At 39.8% G+C, this 20,524-nt stretch overlaps 1 protein-coding gene across 2 annotated transcripts in view; it reads left to right on the top strand.

Moving 5' to 3' along the window:
• The first annotated feature begins 564 nt into the window (after positions 1-564).
• The window catches only part of LOC110376086 (serum response factor homolog), a 208,429-nt gene continuing 188,469 nt past the window's right edge, over positions 565-20,524 (top strand). For both annotated transcript variants that reach the window (XM_049847618.2, XM_049847617.2), the window contains exon 1: positions 565-1,131. In XM_049847618.2, coding sequence (XP_049703575.1) covers positions 727-1,131 — 405 coding nt within the window. In that variant the 5' untranslated portion in view covers positions 565-726. The remainder of the gene's footprint in view (positions 1,132-20,524) is intronic.

Raw genomic sequence — 20,524 nt, 5'->3', positions numbered from 1 at the left:
TCGATCCCTGGAATACATTCACTTGGTAAATTGTTTAGAAAAAGCGTGTTATACCTGATAGGTAATGTCAAATAGATCTAGCTACAGAGCTACAGTACCAGCAAGTAAGTACGACACTTACATATTAAGTAAATGTAATGAGCCGCAGGTAGGTAAGTATGTATCGTTCAATACCTAAGTGACGTGACAAAGTTTTTAATTATTAGACGTGAAAATCGCCAGGTGCGAGTAGGAGGGATTTCAGTGGCCCCCATTTGACCGTCGATTGCCATATTTGGCACGGCTCGCGTCTAAATATGGCTCTGGCACTGCCCACCGCCCCGCCGCTGCGCCCGAGCCGCTCCACTTCCGACTCTATTATTTCTATTTACGAAATAAACTCAAAATAAAAGCTCTATTTTAATACGGATTTCGGGCACTGAAATGTTCGCGGGTTCCCGGCGAACGTTCGCTTTTCCTACGGATGTGTCGGGTTACGCCGCGCTTTGCAACTCCATCTCCTTCGAAACGCATTGCACGCGCCGCGCCAGACAGAGACGGATAGAGGTCGAGGTGCGCGGGACGCAGTCGCGCGAAGTCAGTCGCGGTCCGAGCGGCCGACTCGTCAGTCCCGCCCTCGGTTCTTTCGCGTTTTCGGTTAGAACTTAGTCTCCGTTCGTCGTTCGGACGGTGAGGTGTGCATAGCGCGTGCGCGCACCGGTTACTGTGGCGTACTGCGAGGTTATAATGGACGCGCCCGGCGGAGCGCGGGAGCCCCGCTTCGGGTCGCCGTATGGCATGGGACTCCTCGGCGAGATGCCGGACATGTACGGCACTGGACGGCCACCCAGCGCCCTCGGCGGCGGCGGCGGGCTGCGGCCCGGCATGCAGCCGTGCCCGATGCCGCGCGCCGGTGTCAAGAGGCCTTCGGACCAGTGCTACGACGAGCGACCCCCACAGAACGTGGGCCTAGACCACTGCCCCATGCCCGACATCGCAGATGACGGCTATGCATCTCTCCAGCCCAAGAAATCGCCACCTTCCAATGGCAAAAAGACCAAGGGTCGTGTGAAGATCAAAATGGAATACATTGACAACAAACTGCGACGGTATACGACTTTCTCCAAACGGAAGACTGGGATTATGAAGAAGGTGGGTGGGTGAGACCGGTTTTGGCAATATTCCATATGGGTCGTCAGGGAGCGCTGGCTGCTTGCAACCAGCATGCGTGTCAGAGTGCATAACAATGTATAAGTTCATGGCAAACATAAGTGGACTGAGCTATATTTGTGCCTCTGTATAGCCCAGCTGATGAGAAATATTGTGACTAAAGTTTTGTTTACGTGCGGAGGCGACCACTACCAAATTGTTACCAAGCCCAGTATTACATTATTTTTATGAAAGTATAACTTTTACACATTAGATATTGTTTACCTCTGTATACAGTTCTGGTTATATGCTAGAACTTGTACTATTGTTACAAAAATATGTATTCAATAAGTGACAATACCGGTGAGCAAAATATTTTTTCCAAGTCTTATGACATTTTGAACATATTTATATTAAATTCATTTAATTTTATCGTCAACCTCTTAAAAGATTTGTTTTACATTGAATATTGACACCCTGTTTTGGGCATTTATGCAATATTAATCATTTAAATTAATTTCACTATGAATATTGGTGCAAAGTGTAAACAGTGAGATGTCAAAGTCAATGTTTTCGAAATATGGCAAAACTACAGTGTATGCCTATAAATCCCTTCGCAACACTAACAGATGCTGTAGAATTGATGGTCTGACGTAAAATATTTCCAAATAACGAGCTGAAAAACATAAAAATCGCTTATTGTTTTGGGCTAAGAGGTTATAATTTTCCCGACGCTTAAAAACCATGGAATATTGCTAAAAACGTGTCCAAATGCATTTTTCTATCGATATTTAATAATTTCTACATCGTAGACCCCGTAAAGTCGTGTTTCACGTTTATTTACAGTGTTTTTGTGAACATTTGTGATGAAAGTTTTGACAGATGTCAGATGTTACAAGGTTATGTTTCGTGAGTATTTTATAGTTATTTGCAAGTTTATCGTTCTCAAGCGGCATAAAGTAAAATGTATTACATCATAAATTGTTATTTACACGTTGTTTTGTAGCGATAAAACGTAATTATTTAGGTAACTTTCTGTAAATAGAAGGTAGCTGTCATAATTTATTTTTTGGGTGTGCCAAGAGATGGCGCTACTTGTACCATTTTCTGAAAACAACGAATTTGACATGCTTCCTCTTTGTGGTGCAACTTGTTGAAATATCTTTCAGAAAAATCAAGCGTATTGATGAATTAAGGCTCGGCCATTGCTTGAATTAAAATACCTACCCATAAATATTAATTTTATGGCAATCCTGTGTTATTTAATAAACATTAACACGTTTGAATTGCAAATATTATCCAATTCGATTAGGTTTAGTCTGTATATCGCATCATATTGGCTATTGGTTGGGCACCCCGCGGTGTCCCGGATTACGCCCGGACTACTTGCATGCATTTTGCGACTATTACCTATCCAGTGTTCCAATAGCCGACGTCGAGATATTAAATGAGAAAAGCAGTACTTTATTTTGCATAAATATTGTGGCGCACCTTTCTAAGTGAGCTAGTTAATCACTTGATTACTTAGGTGTATTTTTTTGAACATTGCTTAGGTACCTATTACAATCTTGTTTTTAAAGATTAAAAAAAATGTAGCTCTAGATTGAAGTTGCCATTATGCAAAAATATTTTTTTGATATTGTGTTGTCAGTTTTGCCTAATTAATACTAAAAATATTGAAACTGCATTAAGGAAAATACGGGGCTCTTTACATATTAATTTTAAAAAATCTGTCAAGTTGATATGTTTTGGTGCTTTTCACAATGGTTTTGAATGTCACATCTTTCAGCGGTTTATGTACTTAACTGTTGTAGCAAACATTATTCACCCAATAGGTAACGTTAAAAAATATTTTCTCTAGTGTAAAAAGATCTCAAGTCCTCGAAAACCATTGCACAGTCAGGACAACTTACTTTGGAAAGAGTTTTTTACCTTAATTAATTGGGAAAATGGGAGCTAAGTCAGCAGCAGCAGCTATGTTTTTGATTACGTTACCATAGTTGATATTCTCGGGCCGAAACAATCTTCCGGCAAAATGTATATCGCATATAATCACATTTGATTCATGCGTACCCATCCACACCGTAGTTTTTTTTACAATCTGTAATTTTGATTTGAAAGGGCAAATTACAAACTGCACAGGATAGGCAGCTAAAGTAGCAAGTATTATTGAAACGGAATTCAATCTTGTTTATCTAGAATACGCGTTACGAATACAAAATAAGAAATAGATCAATTAGTATAATTAGCGCGCACAACAGGAATACAAATTATATCGGGCTCCTTGTAAAAATAAATATAAAACCCTTAAATTAACGAGGAGTTCAATATAAAAGTGCCACTTATTTCCTATATTCTTGCAGCTACGGTAGCTTCATTAAACGGGTAGACATTGTCAATCTATGCGTCCGCGCAGGCCGTGTAGTGATGTCCGTCAAAATCCTCCATTGAACTGTGATGCAAATGGTGAGCGATGGCGAAGGCATGCGCTAATGCAACCTCGACAAGCTTCAGTATTCATGTTAGAAGAAAAACGCTTGATTTACAGAAATTAGCATTTTACATTGGCAGAAAAAAACCGTTTTTATGTTCACAAGGCCCATATTCATTAATGTTTGAGCAACTACATAATTTTGGCAAGCAACCTTTTAGTTATATTGTTGATCGATTGAACAGAAACAGCATAATTTACCCATATAACAATAAATGTTTCAAATTGATACCCGTTAAATACCTTCTTAAAATGTCGTCTAAATAGCGTCTCAAAACTCCAATGCTTTAATTTTTCTATATTTTGGTTATAATCAAAATTAACATCGCACGCACATGACAATTTTGACAGTCTAAAACCGTGCCAATCGCTCTATATTATACCTAACTTAAAATTGAAAACTTTAACGATTTTCGGCGTATGCGGCTATGCTAAATCGCCTCAATCTTGCGCCGCATTGGGGTCGCGCGCACGCAAGCGATGCTGTCGCGCAGCGGGTATCAAAGTCGCCGGCGTGCCCTGTTGTTACTTGTTAGGCGTGCGCTCGCGCATCCGCCCTCGTTATGCGATGTAATGCCCCTTAAAACGTGCAGCCTTACTTGCCTTTGCAATTAAACGTGCTTTACTGAATGACAGTGTTCAGAATTTCAGTTAGTGGCCTCTGGTGGGTGGTTCGGGGGTTAGATTCTGGACTGTCGAAATTGAATTTGAACGTGTGCTTTTAAATTACAGAGTTCGATTTCCATTTCATTGGTTTCAAACCATACTTTAATAGATATACTCAATCCACAGTTTAGACTTGCGATGGCTTAGAAAATCTTCATATCCCCAAATTCGTTGTAATTGCATACGAAGTTACCATTTTACTTTGGCTATGAATTTTCTTTACTCTGCAAGAGGAAAAGGGGTCTGAACACGTAAAGAACTAATGTGTACATATTTTAAGCTAATCAATGTTAAGGCCTGCTCATCAATTCGGTGCACCTATCACCTCGTGCAACCGGGACTTTAATTGCGACGCCCCAGGGGCCGTCAGGCCGACACGACGGCATTTTGTTGTCGGCATGCCGTTGTATTGTGCCGACTTTGTCATGAAAATTGCCGACAATATGTTGTTTAGATTCTAACCGCCCGACCGACTAGCAACTTGCTGTTATTGTTAAAAGCATCACTGTGTTTCAGCGTAACCCATAAAGTAAACATTGACTCATTCCTGATTAGTTTGAACAGAGCTCAGTGCTTTCCGCTTGCTTATTACGGAAACTATTATCTAACAAATAAGAATGGCTCGCTTAATCGTTAACAACCAATATCATAATTCACAAAACTACTTGACAAATAAAATAACAAAGGTAGTTTTTCAGCAAGGATGATATTGCGGCGCATTTATAAATCAAAACGTGCTCTTCTAGAAATGATAATAGCCCTCATTGTTTAGCGCGTTCCTCCAATGCAAGAATAAATTATACAGTCCGATATAGGCGTTCCGATATAGTCCTTAAAGAGGACATTTTAATAAATTTAAAATAACGATTATCGTTGTCTGGCGGAGTCGTGATTTCGTTAGGTTCGTGGTTGGGTCTAGGGCCGGAATAAGTCGTCACGAACGATTACTAAATTAATTAGGACCTAGCTCGGATGTAGATTGCGCTTGAGATTATTTTCCCACACGACTTGACGACGTTTAGATCTTGAGATTTTGTGAAGTATTGTTTAATGTTAGTACACGGGCGTAGATATCTGTTAATTGTGAGGCGACAGCTCCCGGTGGGCCCAAAATGCAAGAAAATAGTGTTCTAAGTGAACGGTTGCAATTTTTGCTAGATTCTTCATGGGGTGATTAAGGCCATTTATCTTGGCGAACAATTCGCACAGCAGTGAGAGGGACAGGCGTTACTGAAATGAAACAATTATATATTGCGCCTACACTAATTACGGCGGCGGCGCGGGCGCGCATCTGCGACCCATATCTCACGGCCCGCAACCGTTTTGTAATGCTAATGCTACGACCTGTGTGGCGGCCTTTGTGTTTTGGTGGGTTCTTAAACGCTCCCAAATTAGTTGGGCTAATTGTGGACGAATAAAAATAGGAGCACTGATTTGCTTTTCGTAATTGTAATCTGTGGGAAAAATTGCTATTTCAGTTCAACTCACAGCTCAATTCGAAGGTTTCATCAAAATGTATTGCGCCTAGCACAATTCCTATGGTTTTGTTTTGGTGTAGCTTTACAAACAGCTAAATCTATGATTAGGCTAATGGATAGATTGACCAACACTCGGTCAGACCTGGTATTTCCTAATGTTTCATATTTAAAATTGCCAATTTCGAGTGTTTGTAAAAAAATAGAAAAATAGCTTCCCAAACAGTCTACACAATTATTGAAAATTATGTTGACTACAGGATACAAAAATTACAAAAAAATAAATATTTGATCTAATTGCTTTTGTAAAAAAAAAACTCCAATTTTTTAAATAAAAATATTATCAGTAGGTAAGTATAATTTTTCTGTGACATTTTCTTGTTACAACTTACTACAACAACAAGTAAGAACAAACATCTCCATTCATTATTATTCAATTCTTGCCCTTCGCTACCATCGTGAAGGAAATGAAAGCGCCAAATATGGACTCAAAAATACCAGGAGTGCATTAAGTACGAAGACGTCGCTCATTCCCGGCCGTTCGGCCTCGGGTGCCATCTCGTGATCAAATGTATCACTATCAAACTGATAAAACATTAGGTAGGTGGCGCTTAGTACGCATTTCTATTGTAATGCAAGAAGTAAAACTCATTAAAAAATTATCGTTTATTTAAAAGTTCTTTTAAATGTTGTTTTTTTACGTATCACCCTACCCTATTTGCCTTTTTATTTGCATAGAATCCCTAGAAAAATTATACATTATAGGAAAGTAAACAATAAACAATGAGAGCTTTTTTGCTATACCTATTCGCCAGAGCGCCCCCTGCCATATTACGGTTCGTTAGCACCCAGCGCGACCGCGTAACCAACTCACTTACCAGGCGTCCACGACTACGAGAGAGGTTGTCAAATGCGTCCATATTATAATGGTCCCCAGTTAACTAACGCGCTACTCCCTGTTAGCTAGGAAACGGGCGTCGAGCGGGGGACGGGATGGATCAATAGCGATTGGGCGGTGGAAAGGGAATGTCTGGCGCGTCGGCCCGCCTCCCAACGACACCTAGCGTGAACGCCTTGTTGTTATGCGCGCCTGGTACTCGGGGACTATTGCGATGCCTTGCTATGTTCTGCCACCAGTTGATTGATTCACATGAACCCTTGCGGAATTTCGTTATTACGAAATTATTATCTTCAAGATATTTGCTGTTGTCTTAAATTAAAATTGTTTAGTTTATTGAGTAAAGATATGGTTGCAGTTCTGATAGCCAAAGCAATATTCAAAGCTTGTTTAGTAACCGAGGTACAAGTTGTCATTGTAAACAGTTACGCTGATTAGTCTGGGAGACGACATCTGTCGGCATGTTGAACCGACTAATAGTTGGTCTTATCGGTCGGCATAGTTCGTTAGTAGTCGGGCACACATCAAAGGGTTTTTCGAGACTCACGACTGAAACGATCACGATGCGAGTTTTCGAGAAAACCGAGTTATGTGCACGAATATGTGGTAAGTTTTGTCATTAATGTCGGTCAAGATGTTAAAACAAGCGATTGTATTCAATTCACATAGAATAATCGTATTGTTACAATTTAGAACTGTTTAGGATTTATGAGGCGCTCCAAATACTTCATGAAACCGCGGGTGGTAGTGTTAGATTGGCCCTAAATTGTATCTTAAGTAAGATAGTTTTCATATTTTCTACCACTACGATCTTGGATTTTTAGGTGCACAGCAATTTTGAGGATGTCTGAATTGGAGTTGTGAAAGTTTACGGTTCTATTTGATCGTGATAGGTTAGTCGTGTACCCCTCGGCACTTCATTCCTTCCAATTTCCAATCTGATCTCTATCTAGTTTCATCATTGTACTTTGTATTATAAAACCCAAATTCAAGATTTTTAAAAGTCCTACGAGTATCATATGTAGGCTTCACAGCATTTTAAAATCATTAGAACAATTATGAAGAACCGTTGCAATTTTTCTTTTTAATTCAAGACATTTTTATGCGAATAACCCAAGGCGCCAAGCTCAACGCACAAACATTCTACAAAGTGGTAAATAAGTGTTCCTTTTAACCAAATGAATATTTAATAACAGTGAAGAGCACTCGTTGCAATTTGTTTAAAACTAATTGAAAACTTAATGTGTGTTAATTTTGTACAGGTGTGAAGCGATAGGAATGGATAGCAAAGAGTTTGAAGAAGAAATTCTTTTTGGTATCGGAATAACTAATGTACTGTAATCTGTCTCGCTTGAAACACTTTTATCAACTGCTGCATGATTAAAAATGTGTAACAGTGAAAGATATAAGAAGATATTCAATTAAGGCATACATTCTAAAGATGTCTTGCAATTTTATTTTCGAATACATTAGAAAGCTATTTCAATTCCACACTTGAATGGATACCACATATTCCATTATTAAAACTAAAGAGAAATAAATAAACGTAAATGAAATTCTTAAAAACACTAGCCAACCAGATGTTTCGTATAGCATTAATATATTAAATACAGAACAAATAATGGTTAATCATTCCAGCGATGCACTTGATTAGTTCGTAAGATATCATCTGGTCGTGACTGAAGTACTAAAAGATAAGGTATTGTTTCCTGTCGATTGTATTTTTAAGCCCACAATGGCCGCTATATCGTATTACACTTGCAGATAGATCTAGTCATTATCGCGTGTAATGAGCGCCCTGTGGACAAACAAACGGACTGCGAACAAGTCATAGGCGATGGCGACTGTTGTATCTTTTGAAAGATTTATGGCTTAGTAACAATTAATTAGGCCCTGACCTTTGATGTGGATTACACCAAATCATAGTGGGAGTAAAAATAGTAGTAATGAAGGGGTGTAAACAGATTTTTTTATATAACAACTAGCTGGTGCCCGCGACTTCGTCTGCGCAGGTTTAGTATTTCGAACAATATGTTTACAAATTGTAGCCTATGTGTTATTCTGATGTATAAGCTATATTATTGTAAAGTTTCATTAAAATCCATTCAGTAGTTTTTGCGTGAAAGAGTAACAAACATCCATACATCCATACATACAAACTTTCGCGTTTATAATATTAGTAGGACAAGGCCTGTTGGATGCTTTTCGGGCAATTACATACAATAATAATATTTCAGTTTTGATAAGTGCTGTCTTAGGAACGTCTATTTATCTGGACGACATAGTAAGTTCTTGAAAATGTTTATCCCTAAATTCCGATACCGGTTTCCGAAATTTCTGTACTGAGTAAAATGGGCTGATATTCCACATTATTTATCTCTTTTTGACTAAGCACTTCAAACAGTAGAACTAATTAGTTTAGGGCCTCTAAGTTTATATCTTGCACGTAAAGTGCCAGTGAGTAAGGAGTTACGGTCGATCCGGTTCTTCCAAGAGATGTAGGTCCCGTGGGATATTCAGATAACTGTGCTCTGCATACTTTGTACACCGTCGATATGATTTTAACTATGGTGTTTAATTTTTATGGCGTTTTGGTAATAATAGCTCTTGCTTCTGTAGTTGAAGTAGCAATAGTTCTTAATGGCAGAGCAATAATTTACACTTTCATAGTTTTTGCTACCTCATGTTCAGGCAACGTATTTAAGGTATCAGCTATTGTACGTGTAGTATTGTTAAAATATTTACATCATTTTGAATGTAAAGCATTTGAAATAGAGCCTTTGTGCTCTTTCCTAACTCAAGTTGACTGGTCTATGTTTATAGACCAAGAAATGTAAAATGTTTGTTGTACAGTAGACAGGTAGTATTTATTGAACAAGTTGTCATGAAACTTCATATTTATTTATCTAGGTTTAGGTCTCATAATCATGTAGTGAAAGAAAATTGGACGGATGTGACACAGGCAAAAAGGTGCTTAATATATATTTTTTAATAAAATATATTCAAATCGATTTTTTAAATAATTTAGTAAATATTGTCCAATTAAAATAAAGAACTTGAATTTCCATACATATAGTAATTGTTAATAAATAGCGTCTAACGCCAGCGTGTTGGCCACCCTACACAGCGACACCTGCGCGGTAACGATGCGCCCGCGCAACTGGTTCGACCGAAATAGTTCCTCAGGTGTCCCATCTAAACATGTCGCGATGGTCACCGTAATAAATTGTGATTGTTTACTAAATGCACCCCTATTTGTAAACGTCTTATTGCGTTGTGCAAAGATAATTATTTACGCAATTTGTTGGCCGGTAATTTGTTGAAATTGAGCCGTTTTTTATTATATTAACGGTGACATGGAAACTCCATTCGCGCCGCTGCGATGGCTCGGCTAATTGACATAGTTAATTTTCTTATGATCTGTCGAAGTAAACGTATAATAATAATATTTCAGCCTGTATTATAACGATGCGAAAATAATGTTTGCTGATGCATTATTTACATGGTAATGTAAGTTCGGACCAGTGATACGTCTACTGCTTTCCGCCAATATTCGAAGTCAGATGTTATCGGTCGTCAGAGTTGCGTAAAAACGTCGAAGGAGATCTGTAGCTACCATAGAGATCGACGATATCTGTCGTTCTGTCAAAATTTCCGAACGCGCCAAGCCAGCAGGACTCCATCCATAATGTATCGGCCTCGGGAATTTCATACATAAAACATTAACGAGTAAGGTTTTTATTTGATTGCGGTTCGAGAGCACGACCACATGATTTTTTTACCAGATCAATTAAAAAAATTCGACAAACATCCAGATTTCGGTGGGAAACTGCACGTTTTGCAGTCGTTATCGTGAAATTGAACAATACTAAAAGTTTTTACCCGCTTAGCCGATTTTGATGGAATTCAAAATATTTCAGAATACTGGAACTTGTCGCGCGCTACGGACGAGTTCGAAACCGTTTTTGCCAGGTAACCTCGATCGATAAATTGAAGGTTGACTGACAGCTCCTACTCTGAAGCTCTCGCTGAGTTTATCGCGCAGGAAACTTTTGTAGAGGTTGCTTTCAAAGTTTTCGTTCTGAGTGTGATACGCTGTCAAAATACTATAAGGCAAATTGTCCGGTTGAAGGTATCGAACGCGCCCATCGGTGTCAGTGTTGCGGCTGCCGCCCACGCGAGCGGTCGTGCGGTGGCAAGCCACAAAATCACATCGTCGTCACGTGCGCGCCCACGTGACGCCTACCGACGCATAACATTGCGAAAAAAACTAAATCTCTTAGCGTAATTCCAGCTTTAACCTTGAGATTTAATGCCTTCGTTAAATTGCTGCATGTGGGCTAGTTAGGATGTCTCATAAGTTCCTTTACGATTCTTTTGTTCATTGTATTCAAAGGAATTTAAGGCTTTTGAATTTTCCTACGAAGAGAATTAAACGGATTACAATGGAGAACTACTTCCAAGATCACTTTTCTCTTTTAAATGTGTGTTATGGAAATAATTACCGCATAATCTGTTAAGCTTAAATGAATGAGGATAATGTTAAAAATATTCCTGTGACGAGCTTCCCGGGGTGAACGATTCGGATGATCTCAATAATTCTCGTGTCGCGTGTTATCCGTTAATTAAGCTATTTGTCAGGTGGCGGGTCAATTTACATTTCTCCGGGAGTCTTGAGGATTCTCCGTGGCTCGGGAGCTTCGCAACGACGTATTATTATCCTTTTAGGGAGGGCGGCATCCTCACACAGGCGCTTGGCGTCCTCCGAACCTTTTATTGGGACCACCTGTGTTTGTTTGCCTGGACGTATGAATTGTCCAGTAAATAAGGTTAGCGGAATATTTGCCCGTAGCTGCCTTAATGCTATTTAGTGGCACTGTGGTTCATTTGCATAAGGCCGAGACAGAAATTAGCATTTAACACGGGGTGCATTCTTCGCGATCTAAATCTTCGATTGCATTGAATCGACGTTCGTTCCGAATTAGAAATTCTATCGGGCATCTTAACAAACAGAACGAGATCATCCACATAAAGCTCGGAGCGATAGCAAATACATTAACATGGAAGCCATCGGTCGCTGGTACACGTTGTCGTACAGAAGTATAAAAATGTCTCGCACGCAACACAATTCATGGGAACTCGTTCTGGGCTCAGACAGGCCATCAAGTTAGTTCAGTTCGCAGGTGAAATGTATTGACAACTGGTCTTCCTTGATGCGTATCGGCGTGATGGTATCGTGGTGGCGGCGCTTCAGTCGGCTCCTGTTACCCTCGGACCCGTTGCATTGTGGAGATCACAGATAAAGCTTGTTTATTTAGCGCTAAAATTTATTCAGCCATGAGAGGCCATTAAGAAAAGAATTATTAACAGTTGGACAGGTTTACGTTCATAAGCTCGGGTAATAGCGTGTTGAGTTATGTTTGTTTTTTCGCGTGTTCCAGTAATGAATTGAATGTTAATACATTTAATAAATTCATCTCGTATATCGCTACACAATGTATGCCGTTGACTACATTGGTTGCAGCGCGGCGCACTCGATATAATTGGACTAAGATTAGTGCTCGTGCTATATATGAATGAAGTTCATTAATCAAGGTCGAGTTTGCGTCTACAAAATTACATAGCGCACGAACAACATTCGATAAATGGTAATAATCAAACAGGAAACTTATGGAAGTGTATTGCGCGACACAATAAATTAAGGACACGGGCCGTCTACCATTCATAAAGCAATCTCGCATGTTTATGAATGAAACTGGCAACGAGACTATGAACGTGTAATTACCGACGCCATTGCCGTCGATATCGACGCCCGGCCACATTTGCATACGGCTCTAGGCTCAGTCTTAATATCTATAGAACACCCAGCCCGCTTATATTGATTCAAGGATTGCCCATTGTTCTGTGGATTGTGTATTGTTAGCTATAGCTCCTATTGTCGCTTGAGATTTGGTCGTTTAATTGAATCTTCCTTATATTGTTCGCTGGATAATAGTTCTCAAATTGCTTAGTGGCTTTTGGTATCTATTTAACTAGCTTCCCTTGCTTTGTCTCTGAATATTCTGCAATAACTTAATGCATCGAACCGTAATAACGGAATGTGTTGACAAGTAAAGAAACAGCCTTCACCGGTTTGTATACAAATTCATTTAACCGGTCATCTTCAATAGCGGTTGTAGATTATCTCTTGCGTTCGAGTCCGGTGACAAATTGAAACGTTGCGTTATTGGAAATTTTTGCACGGTCTCGGTATTAATCTTGATCGCAATAGTCGCAGCAGTACCCGAGTTACACCGTCGATAACACACCGGTTCTCCGTAATCGGTAATTATTGTTTAAGCGTCGTTTAAACTAATCGCCGTAGACGCCGCTAAACCGCCGGCGAGTGCTACTTTGACGCCGTCCAACGTGCAATCTCTTGCTCGAGCTGAATGACAATTTCAATATTGCCGATACAGATTTTTGCTTAATGAACAAGACTAACAACATTCACTTTGTAATTACCGCGATACGTTTTCATTAACAGCTGATTTAAGCCTGCTTTGCGCAATTTGCTCCTGTTTTTTAAGGCTTTATTGTACTGTTTGATCAACGTGTGTAACAATTTATTTGGATTTATAAAGACGCAATATTGATATTGTAAATTGTATCGCTTCTAAATTCCGGTTACCTGTGCAAATATTATTCAGATATATTATTGCACTGTTGTTATCTTTAATAAGACATTCTCTGTATGCGTAGGATTTCGTATCAGAATTCTTCTCTGTAGCATCTCCTCTCCAATGTAATTTACATACTGTACCGCTATACAAGGAAACATCTGAACGACTGGTCCGTTGTGAATTGTTGCTTTTTCTTTAATCAAGTTTTCGGTCACATCTGACGACCTCTCAAAACAAACAAGCCGAAATTCATTCGCATACTTCCTTACATTTGCCGTCGATATAAGGGATTTTTGCTTTATCCTCTTAAGTCTGTGCTCCGATAAGGTTTAGAAAAGCAAATTACAGTTGTTGTGGAAGTCTTAATCGTGATTAAACGTATAGCTTCCGATTGGATTGCTCGAGAGATAATGAAGCTTCAAACTTTCACTTTTCGATCATTACGGTGCTGTCGCTGATTACACTGAACTCTGAATTGGCAACCCCCTGCCGATCTTCATGATTTATTGTAATGCACGTTATTCGAATACGAATCATCATTTCTTATTATTGATTGTACTGCCGTTTATTAGTGTCGTATAACTGGCCGCTTGTTAATTTAATTACTGGAAGAACTAAAGCGATACAACTTTATGAATTATAGATGATTTCTGTATGATCTTACGGAAAAAGTATGACGTACCGAGCGAAATATTGCGAGTTTAATAACAGTATGATCATAACTGTGATCCCGTCAGAGGTGAATCAACTCCACGTCCTTAATGCAATGGCATCATCCTTGCCTTAAAGGGTGGACGATGACGTCGAGCTGCAGACAAATACAGCCACGTGGCGTGGAACGCTTTGGTAGGCAAAAGACGAACACGGCCCGTTTAAACCTTTTACGACTAATCCAGTCGAGTGCTGCCCACAAATGGCAACCTGGCCTTTCATAACCTGTTTTTGGGGTTTCCTTAGCCCCTTGTTAAGGCTACGTTATTTTTTATTATAGAAAACGCACGTGGCGTGTGACGTACCAGTATGGTTAAGAGATTGAGGCGGTTTTTGTCAAAGCTTTTTTATTGTCAGTTGAAAGTGGGTCTTCTTCATCGTCGCGCGTAATCGTATCATTTGCTTTTCATATTTTCGCGTTCTATTTGACGTGATTTAATGTTCGTTTCGCATCTTCAATTTTGTGATTTATTTCACTATCTATTTCCTTGACATACCCATAAGTTTACCGGTCAGTACCGTTTCTGTTCCGCATCTGATATCCGGATTAAAAACATTAAGCAGTATTGATAAAATAAACTGTTAATAATTGAAATAATGGGGTGAAAATATGAAAATATCTTACCGCATGCACTTCAGCATCATTACTTGGCGAATTGTTTGACTACCAAACATATAGGTACTGAATTTTGATTTTAAAGCTGACCTCGTCTAATCAACCCGCCTTACTTTACAACTACCGTCTTTATTATTGAGAATATTAAAATACCAATGGTTTCCTGTAAACTAATTAAAGTTAATGTTCAGCGTTTAGCCTTGCCGTCACCGAGTGAACCTGTCTGCCAGTTCATTTCCATATGAATTGCCGTCTAGCCACCGTAAGATGATAATAGGTTAACACCTTAGGCTCTAGTGAAAGTGGATCAGGACAGGCCTAAGTGGCCACAGGGAATTCATGGAATTTTATAGACAAGCTAAGGGTGGGCTTGAAGATCGATCGCGATAAATATTCTGTAGAAATTGATAGTTCAGTTTTTGTTGTTAAAATGTCTGCTGTATCCGATGAAGTATAGGTATCTATTCAGGTTTTTGTTTCATAGTGAAAATTAATTGCCGTTGCAAATGTGAAGAAATAAAACGGTATTAGTTTGCGTAGAATACAACATTTTTTCAGAGGTACGGTAAATGCCTGGTAATAGATACTTCAATTAAATTGAAGAGTGTTCAAAGTATTATGAGGTAAATGATTGACAAGTATATGAATACATTTACGAACCTTCTTCGTATTAAGTACCAAGTGGTATCAATTATTTTGTCGTATGCAACCTTTCACTATACTCGGTACAAAGTAACTAACGTAATTAACGTTTAAGCGAAAATAGCATCCTATAATTTGTCATCATTTATAGGCTTTTAAGGCCTTTCTTAATTGCCACCTGTTCAGTTTCTTAGCTTCTTCACTTAGCTAAAATAATCAATATTAATGACGTACATGTTTAAATGTGTTAGATCCAAAGAAATACCTTAAGTTCTAGGTAATATTAATAGTTTAAATAGTATTTGCATTTCATTACTGCAAGCTGCATCTGTCTTTGCACTACCGTTGAAAATTATGGGCTCTTCAAACTGGAATCTTTAAATTTTGACGAAAAAAATGTCAATACCTGTCCCGTAGCTATAAAGTTGTTAAGCAAAATTGCGCAATGATCCAACAGAATGGGCAAAACTGCATTAACCAATAAAATTAAAATGTCATAAAACGTCGATTGTGCACCAAAAATCGACACAAGAATCACAGGGTATTCGTAATGTTACGTTTTTTTATCATTTATTTATTTTCTAACATATGATTTACATTTTTAAATATTAAATATAAAAATAAAAAACATTTAAAAATATAAAAAATAGGTTGCCACCGATATCGGGCACAGGGTCCAAGGTACCGGTGGTTAGGGTCCCAGAGACAGAAACCTCCTCACAATACGTGCCGTATCAAGGAGTACTGCCTTCTGAATCAGTCCCTTGATCCAGCCGCCCAACGCGAGCCTCCTGAGGTGTTCGTCGAGGCTCTTGGCTATTAAACCATTGGCCGTAACGACAATCGGCACAACAACAGCCGTGTCGACACTCCACATGGCGACAACCTCGTGCGCTAAGTCGAGATACTTTATTTGTTTCTCTTTCTCAGCTTTCACAAGGTTCTCGTCATGCGGAACGGCGACATCGACTATCATCGCGCGGCGCGCTAATCGATCTATCACCACAATATCAGGCTTATTGGCTACAATAGTCCTGTCAGTGATGATAGATCGATCCCAGTACAACGTGATATGGTCCTTTTCGAGAACTGGGTCGGGCGCATACCTGTAGTACGGTACCTCAAGGTCTACAAGGTTGTATTGCAGAGCAAGCTGCTGGTGGATAATCTTGGCCACTTGGTTATGTCTGTGCAAATATTCACCATTAGCCAAACGAGAACAACCAGATATAATATGTCTGATAGACTCACCCGGATGGTGACATGCCCGACATATGTCAACCGTCCCGTCTCTCACGATATATCTCCGGTAGTTATTCGTAAGGATAACTTCGTCCATAATTGCACATACAAACCCTTCGGTTTCTCCAAACAAGTCACCGAAGCGTAGCCAAGATACGGACGCATTGAAGTCTACATCGGGGCCATGAAGAGCCCCGAAGAAGCGTCCGTGTAGCTGTTTGCTCTGCCATACTTCCTTGCGATCATGGGTAGTTAGTACCACAGGTCTGCGCCAGTTCTCATTTGCCAACGATAGCGGGGTGAGTCCTTTGTCCACTGCTACCATATCACGATGCATACCCACGTCGCTTTTGAGAAGATATTCTCTGAGACTGCACACCTCGCGGTTGTGGAGCGTCTTTGCATTTAAAAAGCCTCGGCCTCCACATTTCCGTGGGATGTACAGTCTCATCACCGACGATCGTGGGTGATGCATTCGTTCTGCGGTCAGCAGTGTGCGGACTCTCCTATCCAAGGCATCCAATTCAGTTTGAGTCCATTTGAGTATGCCGAAGGAGTACATCAGGACTGGCATGACCCAACCATTATAGGCGCGAACCTTGTTGCCGCCTGATAAGGAACTTTTTAGGACCTTATTCAGGCGGCCAAAGAAACGCTCCCGCAATGACTGTTTCATGACAGCCACATTGATGCCTAACCCCTCCGCCATACCCAAGTATTTATATGTATCGTTTGCGGAGAGTGATCTCAGATTTATGGAATCTGAGAGTTGTACTCCCTCAGATTCCACAATTCCCCCTCGCTTTACATGCATGACTGCACATTTGTCCACACCGAACTCCATCCTGATGCAACTACTGAAATTTTCAGTGATCTTCAGTAGCTTCATCAGCTGCAGTTCTGTAGTGGCAAACAGTTTCAGATCATCCATATAAAGCAAATGGGATATAACCTGACCCCTCTCCGCAAGGATAGCCCAGCCCCGAACCCTCTAGCAATGTGCTCAAAGGGTTCAAGGCCAGGCAAAACCAAAGTGGACTCAAACTGTCACCCTGGAATATTCCCCGCTCGATCTTAATAGGATCGCCGGTCCCTTCAATTTGTCTACATCCTGGATAGTGAAGAACCGTTCTCCATTGCTCCATACATGACGCAAGAAAGGCGCGTAGAGTTGTATTTATTTTATACAACTCCAGTACCCTCTAAGCCATGTATGGGGACCGAGTCGTAGGCCTTCTTATAGTCTATCCAACATGTCGACAAATTCTTTCGGGATCGTCGAACCTGTTGGCTGATGACCATATCAGTGAGGAGTAGCTCCTTAGTAGCACGGGACCCTTCTTACATCCATTTTGAGAAACTGACATAATTGAATATTTTTCAATATGTTGGTTTATTTTTAATCTCAAAATAGATGTAAGAAGTTTATAGACCGTCGGTAAACAAGTGATCGGTCTATAATTTTTAGGTTCCGCGGTACTGCCTGATTTATGGAGCAGATGGGTAACTCCTGTTGTTAGAAACTGTGGGAGCGACCCGGCTTCTAAGGATGACTGAAACTGTGATGCTAAACAGGGGTGTGAACTTTGCAGCCACTTTAACCAGAAATTGTGCAGTCCATCCGGTCCTGGTGATTTCCAGTTTTGCATCGGACGAACTGCACAGGCTATGTCGGAGGAGGTAATATTGACCTCCTCCATTTCTGGTATTTGTTCACACTCCCGTTCAACATCACGTGTCCAGTCACCCTCCTCGTGAAAAACGGGCGTCGACCAGAGGTTGCGCCAAAACATGTTTGTGGCACCATCATCCGGCCGGCTCCCGTCCATCACTTATTGCTCAGGTCGCTCCCAAGTTCTATATACCCATCTTTGATCACTCTGGAACATACGATTCTGGGTGTATATTACGTTATTATTAGTCAGTTATTGCAAGTTTTATGTGTATTCTCGTTTTTCGTTTCCGAGAAATGTAACTTTTGGTGTGACGGGCGGTTTTACCGACGCTGATTTTAACAAGACTGGCTTGCAATTAAGGACTGTTTACCGGGCATTAATTTTTGGCAATAAAAGAGGAGCACGCATGAAATGATCGGTACGCATGCGCGGTCGGATGCTCCGTGGGAAAAGCGGCCGCTTTGTACTCCATTGTAGTCGCAATTAGCTGGTTTTTTGGCCCACGTTGTCGCGGGTCGCACTTGTCACAGTAATGTCGTATCGCTATGCCCCGTCCCGAATGCTTTCTCCGGTTAATTCGCGAATTTACCACAACTCTTACATCGGCGTAGGATTTTTTATTATTAAGAACAAGGAGGGACAAAAATTCGTGACGATCAAATGTGTTTTTTGCAATTCATAAGTGGTTATTCACGTGTGAACGGTTTGACTGACGTTTTTCATCGTCAGTTGTCCGTTTTAAATTTCTTGTGTTTTTTCTGCATTTATTTTAATTTGACCTTTTATTTCTTGGTCACTCACTTTTTCTTTGCAGTTATTTGTGAGGATCTTCATTTTATGTTTCACAAATTTATTCTTCGTTTCTCCGTACGACATGCCATAACACGGTGCGACAGTATAAAATAATTTGGCTATTAGATTAAAAACTGCAATAAGGTGGTTAATTTTATCTCCCATTTCAAGTTAATACTCCAAATAAGAAACTAGTTTTCGGTCACTTATATTCATATATTCGCCGCTATCACGAAATCTCGTAGCACACTGAACTTTCATATTTTTTAAAGTATTTCATAAATCGCCGGCACGACATCTTTCCCAGCACTAACTGGCCGATTATCTTGTTTATAGAGCTATTAGCTGGCGTGCTATCGGATTCTGTATCTGATCTCGGCAAAAAGTGTAGTTTTCATCGCCCAGAGTTGGGGACGACAGCTAGGATAGTACAGCGCGAAATTATAGGGCTGCCTCTCAACCAAAATATTATAATGTATGCTTTTGTACTCAGTTTATTCATAGCCAGTAGTTGATACCTCCATTTTTTGTTTGAGGAAAGTTCTAATGGAATTTATAAAGTCGATTAAAACTGTTGATGTGTTAACAGAATATCATTAAACACAACCAGCTAATTTCATTGCTTTCAATTTTGACACCTATCAGACGCTACCATCTTATAAAACTATCGCGAAGTCCAATTAAGTTAGAGTAATTACTGTTATAATAGTGATATAGAAGAAAAAAACTCATATCTCGTTATACCCGTGTTATGATAAGTGGCGAGCGTAATCATCATTTACTTAGCTGGATTGCCGGGCTCTTAATGACTGCCTTTATTATACACATCAGAGTCGAAGGTGTGGAGCTACTCTTAAATGAGCTGCACAGTTAAATCGTTGGCTAAAGGATATAAAATTTTGTTGACGAAGTTTTAAGAATATTCTCCGTTCAATAAAGTGCTTCGGGAAGGGTTTATTCTTGAGATATCTCTATGGGGCTCCACTCAATTGATCGGCTTACGTCTTGAGTGCGCCTTGAGTCCTGGGATGCGGGTCTCGAAAGCTATTGTTGTTAGAAAAATTGCGACGTAGTATCCAGTTTTGAAAAGCTCCACTTCGCTGTTCAAAATGAAAATATTTTTATATAAAATTGTATTGGAAAAATATCTAGATGGCCCTTTTTCTCTAACATAAATTGTGTTACTCGTATAAACTTTATTCTCTTCCCTATTCGATATAATTTTGACATGTAAACTAACACGCGGTCTCATTTTATATCGTATTTCGGATTACATGACATTACCATAAGATCCTCGACTTAACATCCGACAGGTAGCTTTGTTATGAAATCGAAATGAAGTATGAGTTTCATAATACCTGGTAAAGTCTTTCTAAGACTCATAAAATTTATCAGTGCAAAAACAAATAGCCAATTTGTGTAAGAATTTTCTTACTAAATCGTCGTTATTTAGCATGTTGATATTGTTCAGGACATCGCCGTAACTCCCCACGAACTATTTATACAGCCAATTGTTTAGACAGGT

This window comes from Helicoverpa armigera, chromosome 7 (genome assembly GCF_030705265.1).
Source record: "Helicoverpa armigera isolate CAAS_96S chromosome 7, ASM3070526v1, whole genome shotgun sequence".
NCBI classification, from domain to species: domain Eukaryota; kingdom Metazoa; phylum Arthropoda; class Insecta; order Lepidoptera; family Noctuidae; genus Helicoverpa; species Helicoverpa armigera.
Note: the sequence above shows the minus strand (reverse complement) of the source record. Positions and strands in the feature narration are given on the sequence as shown.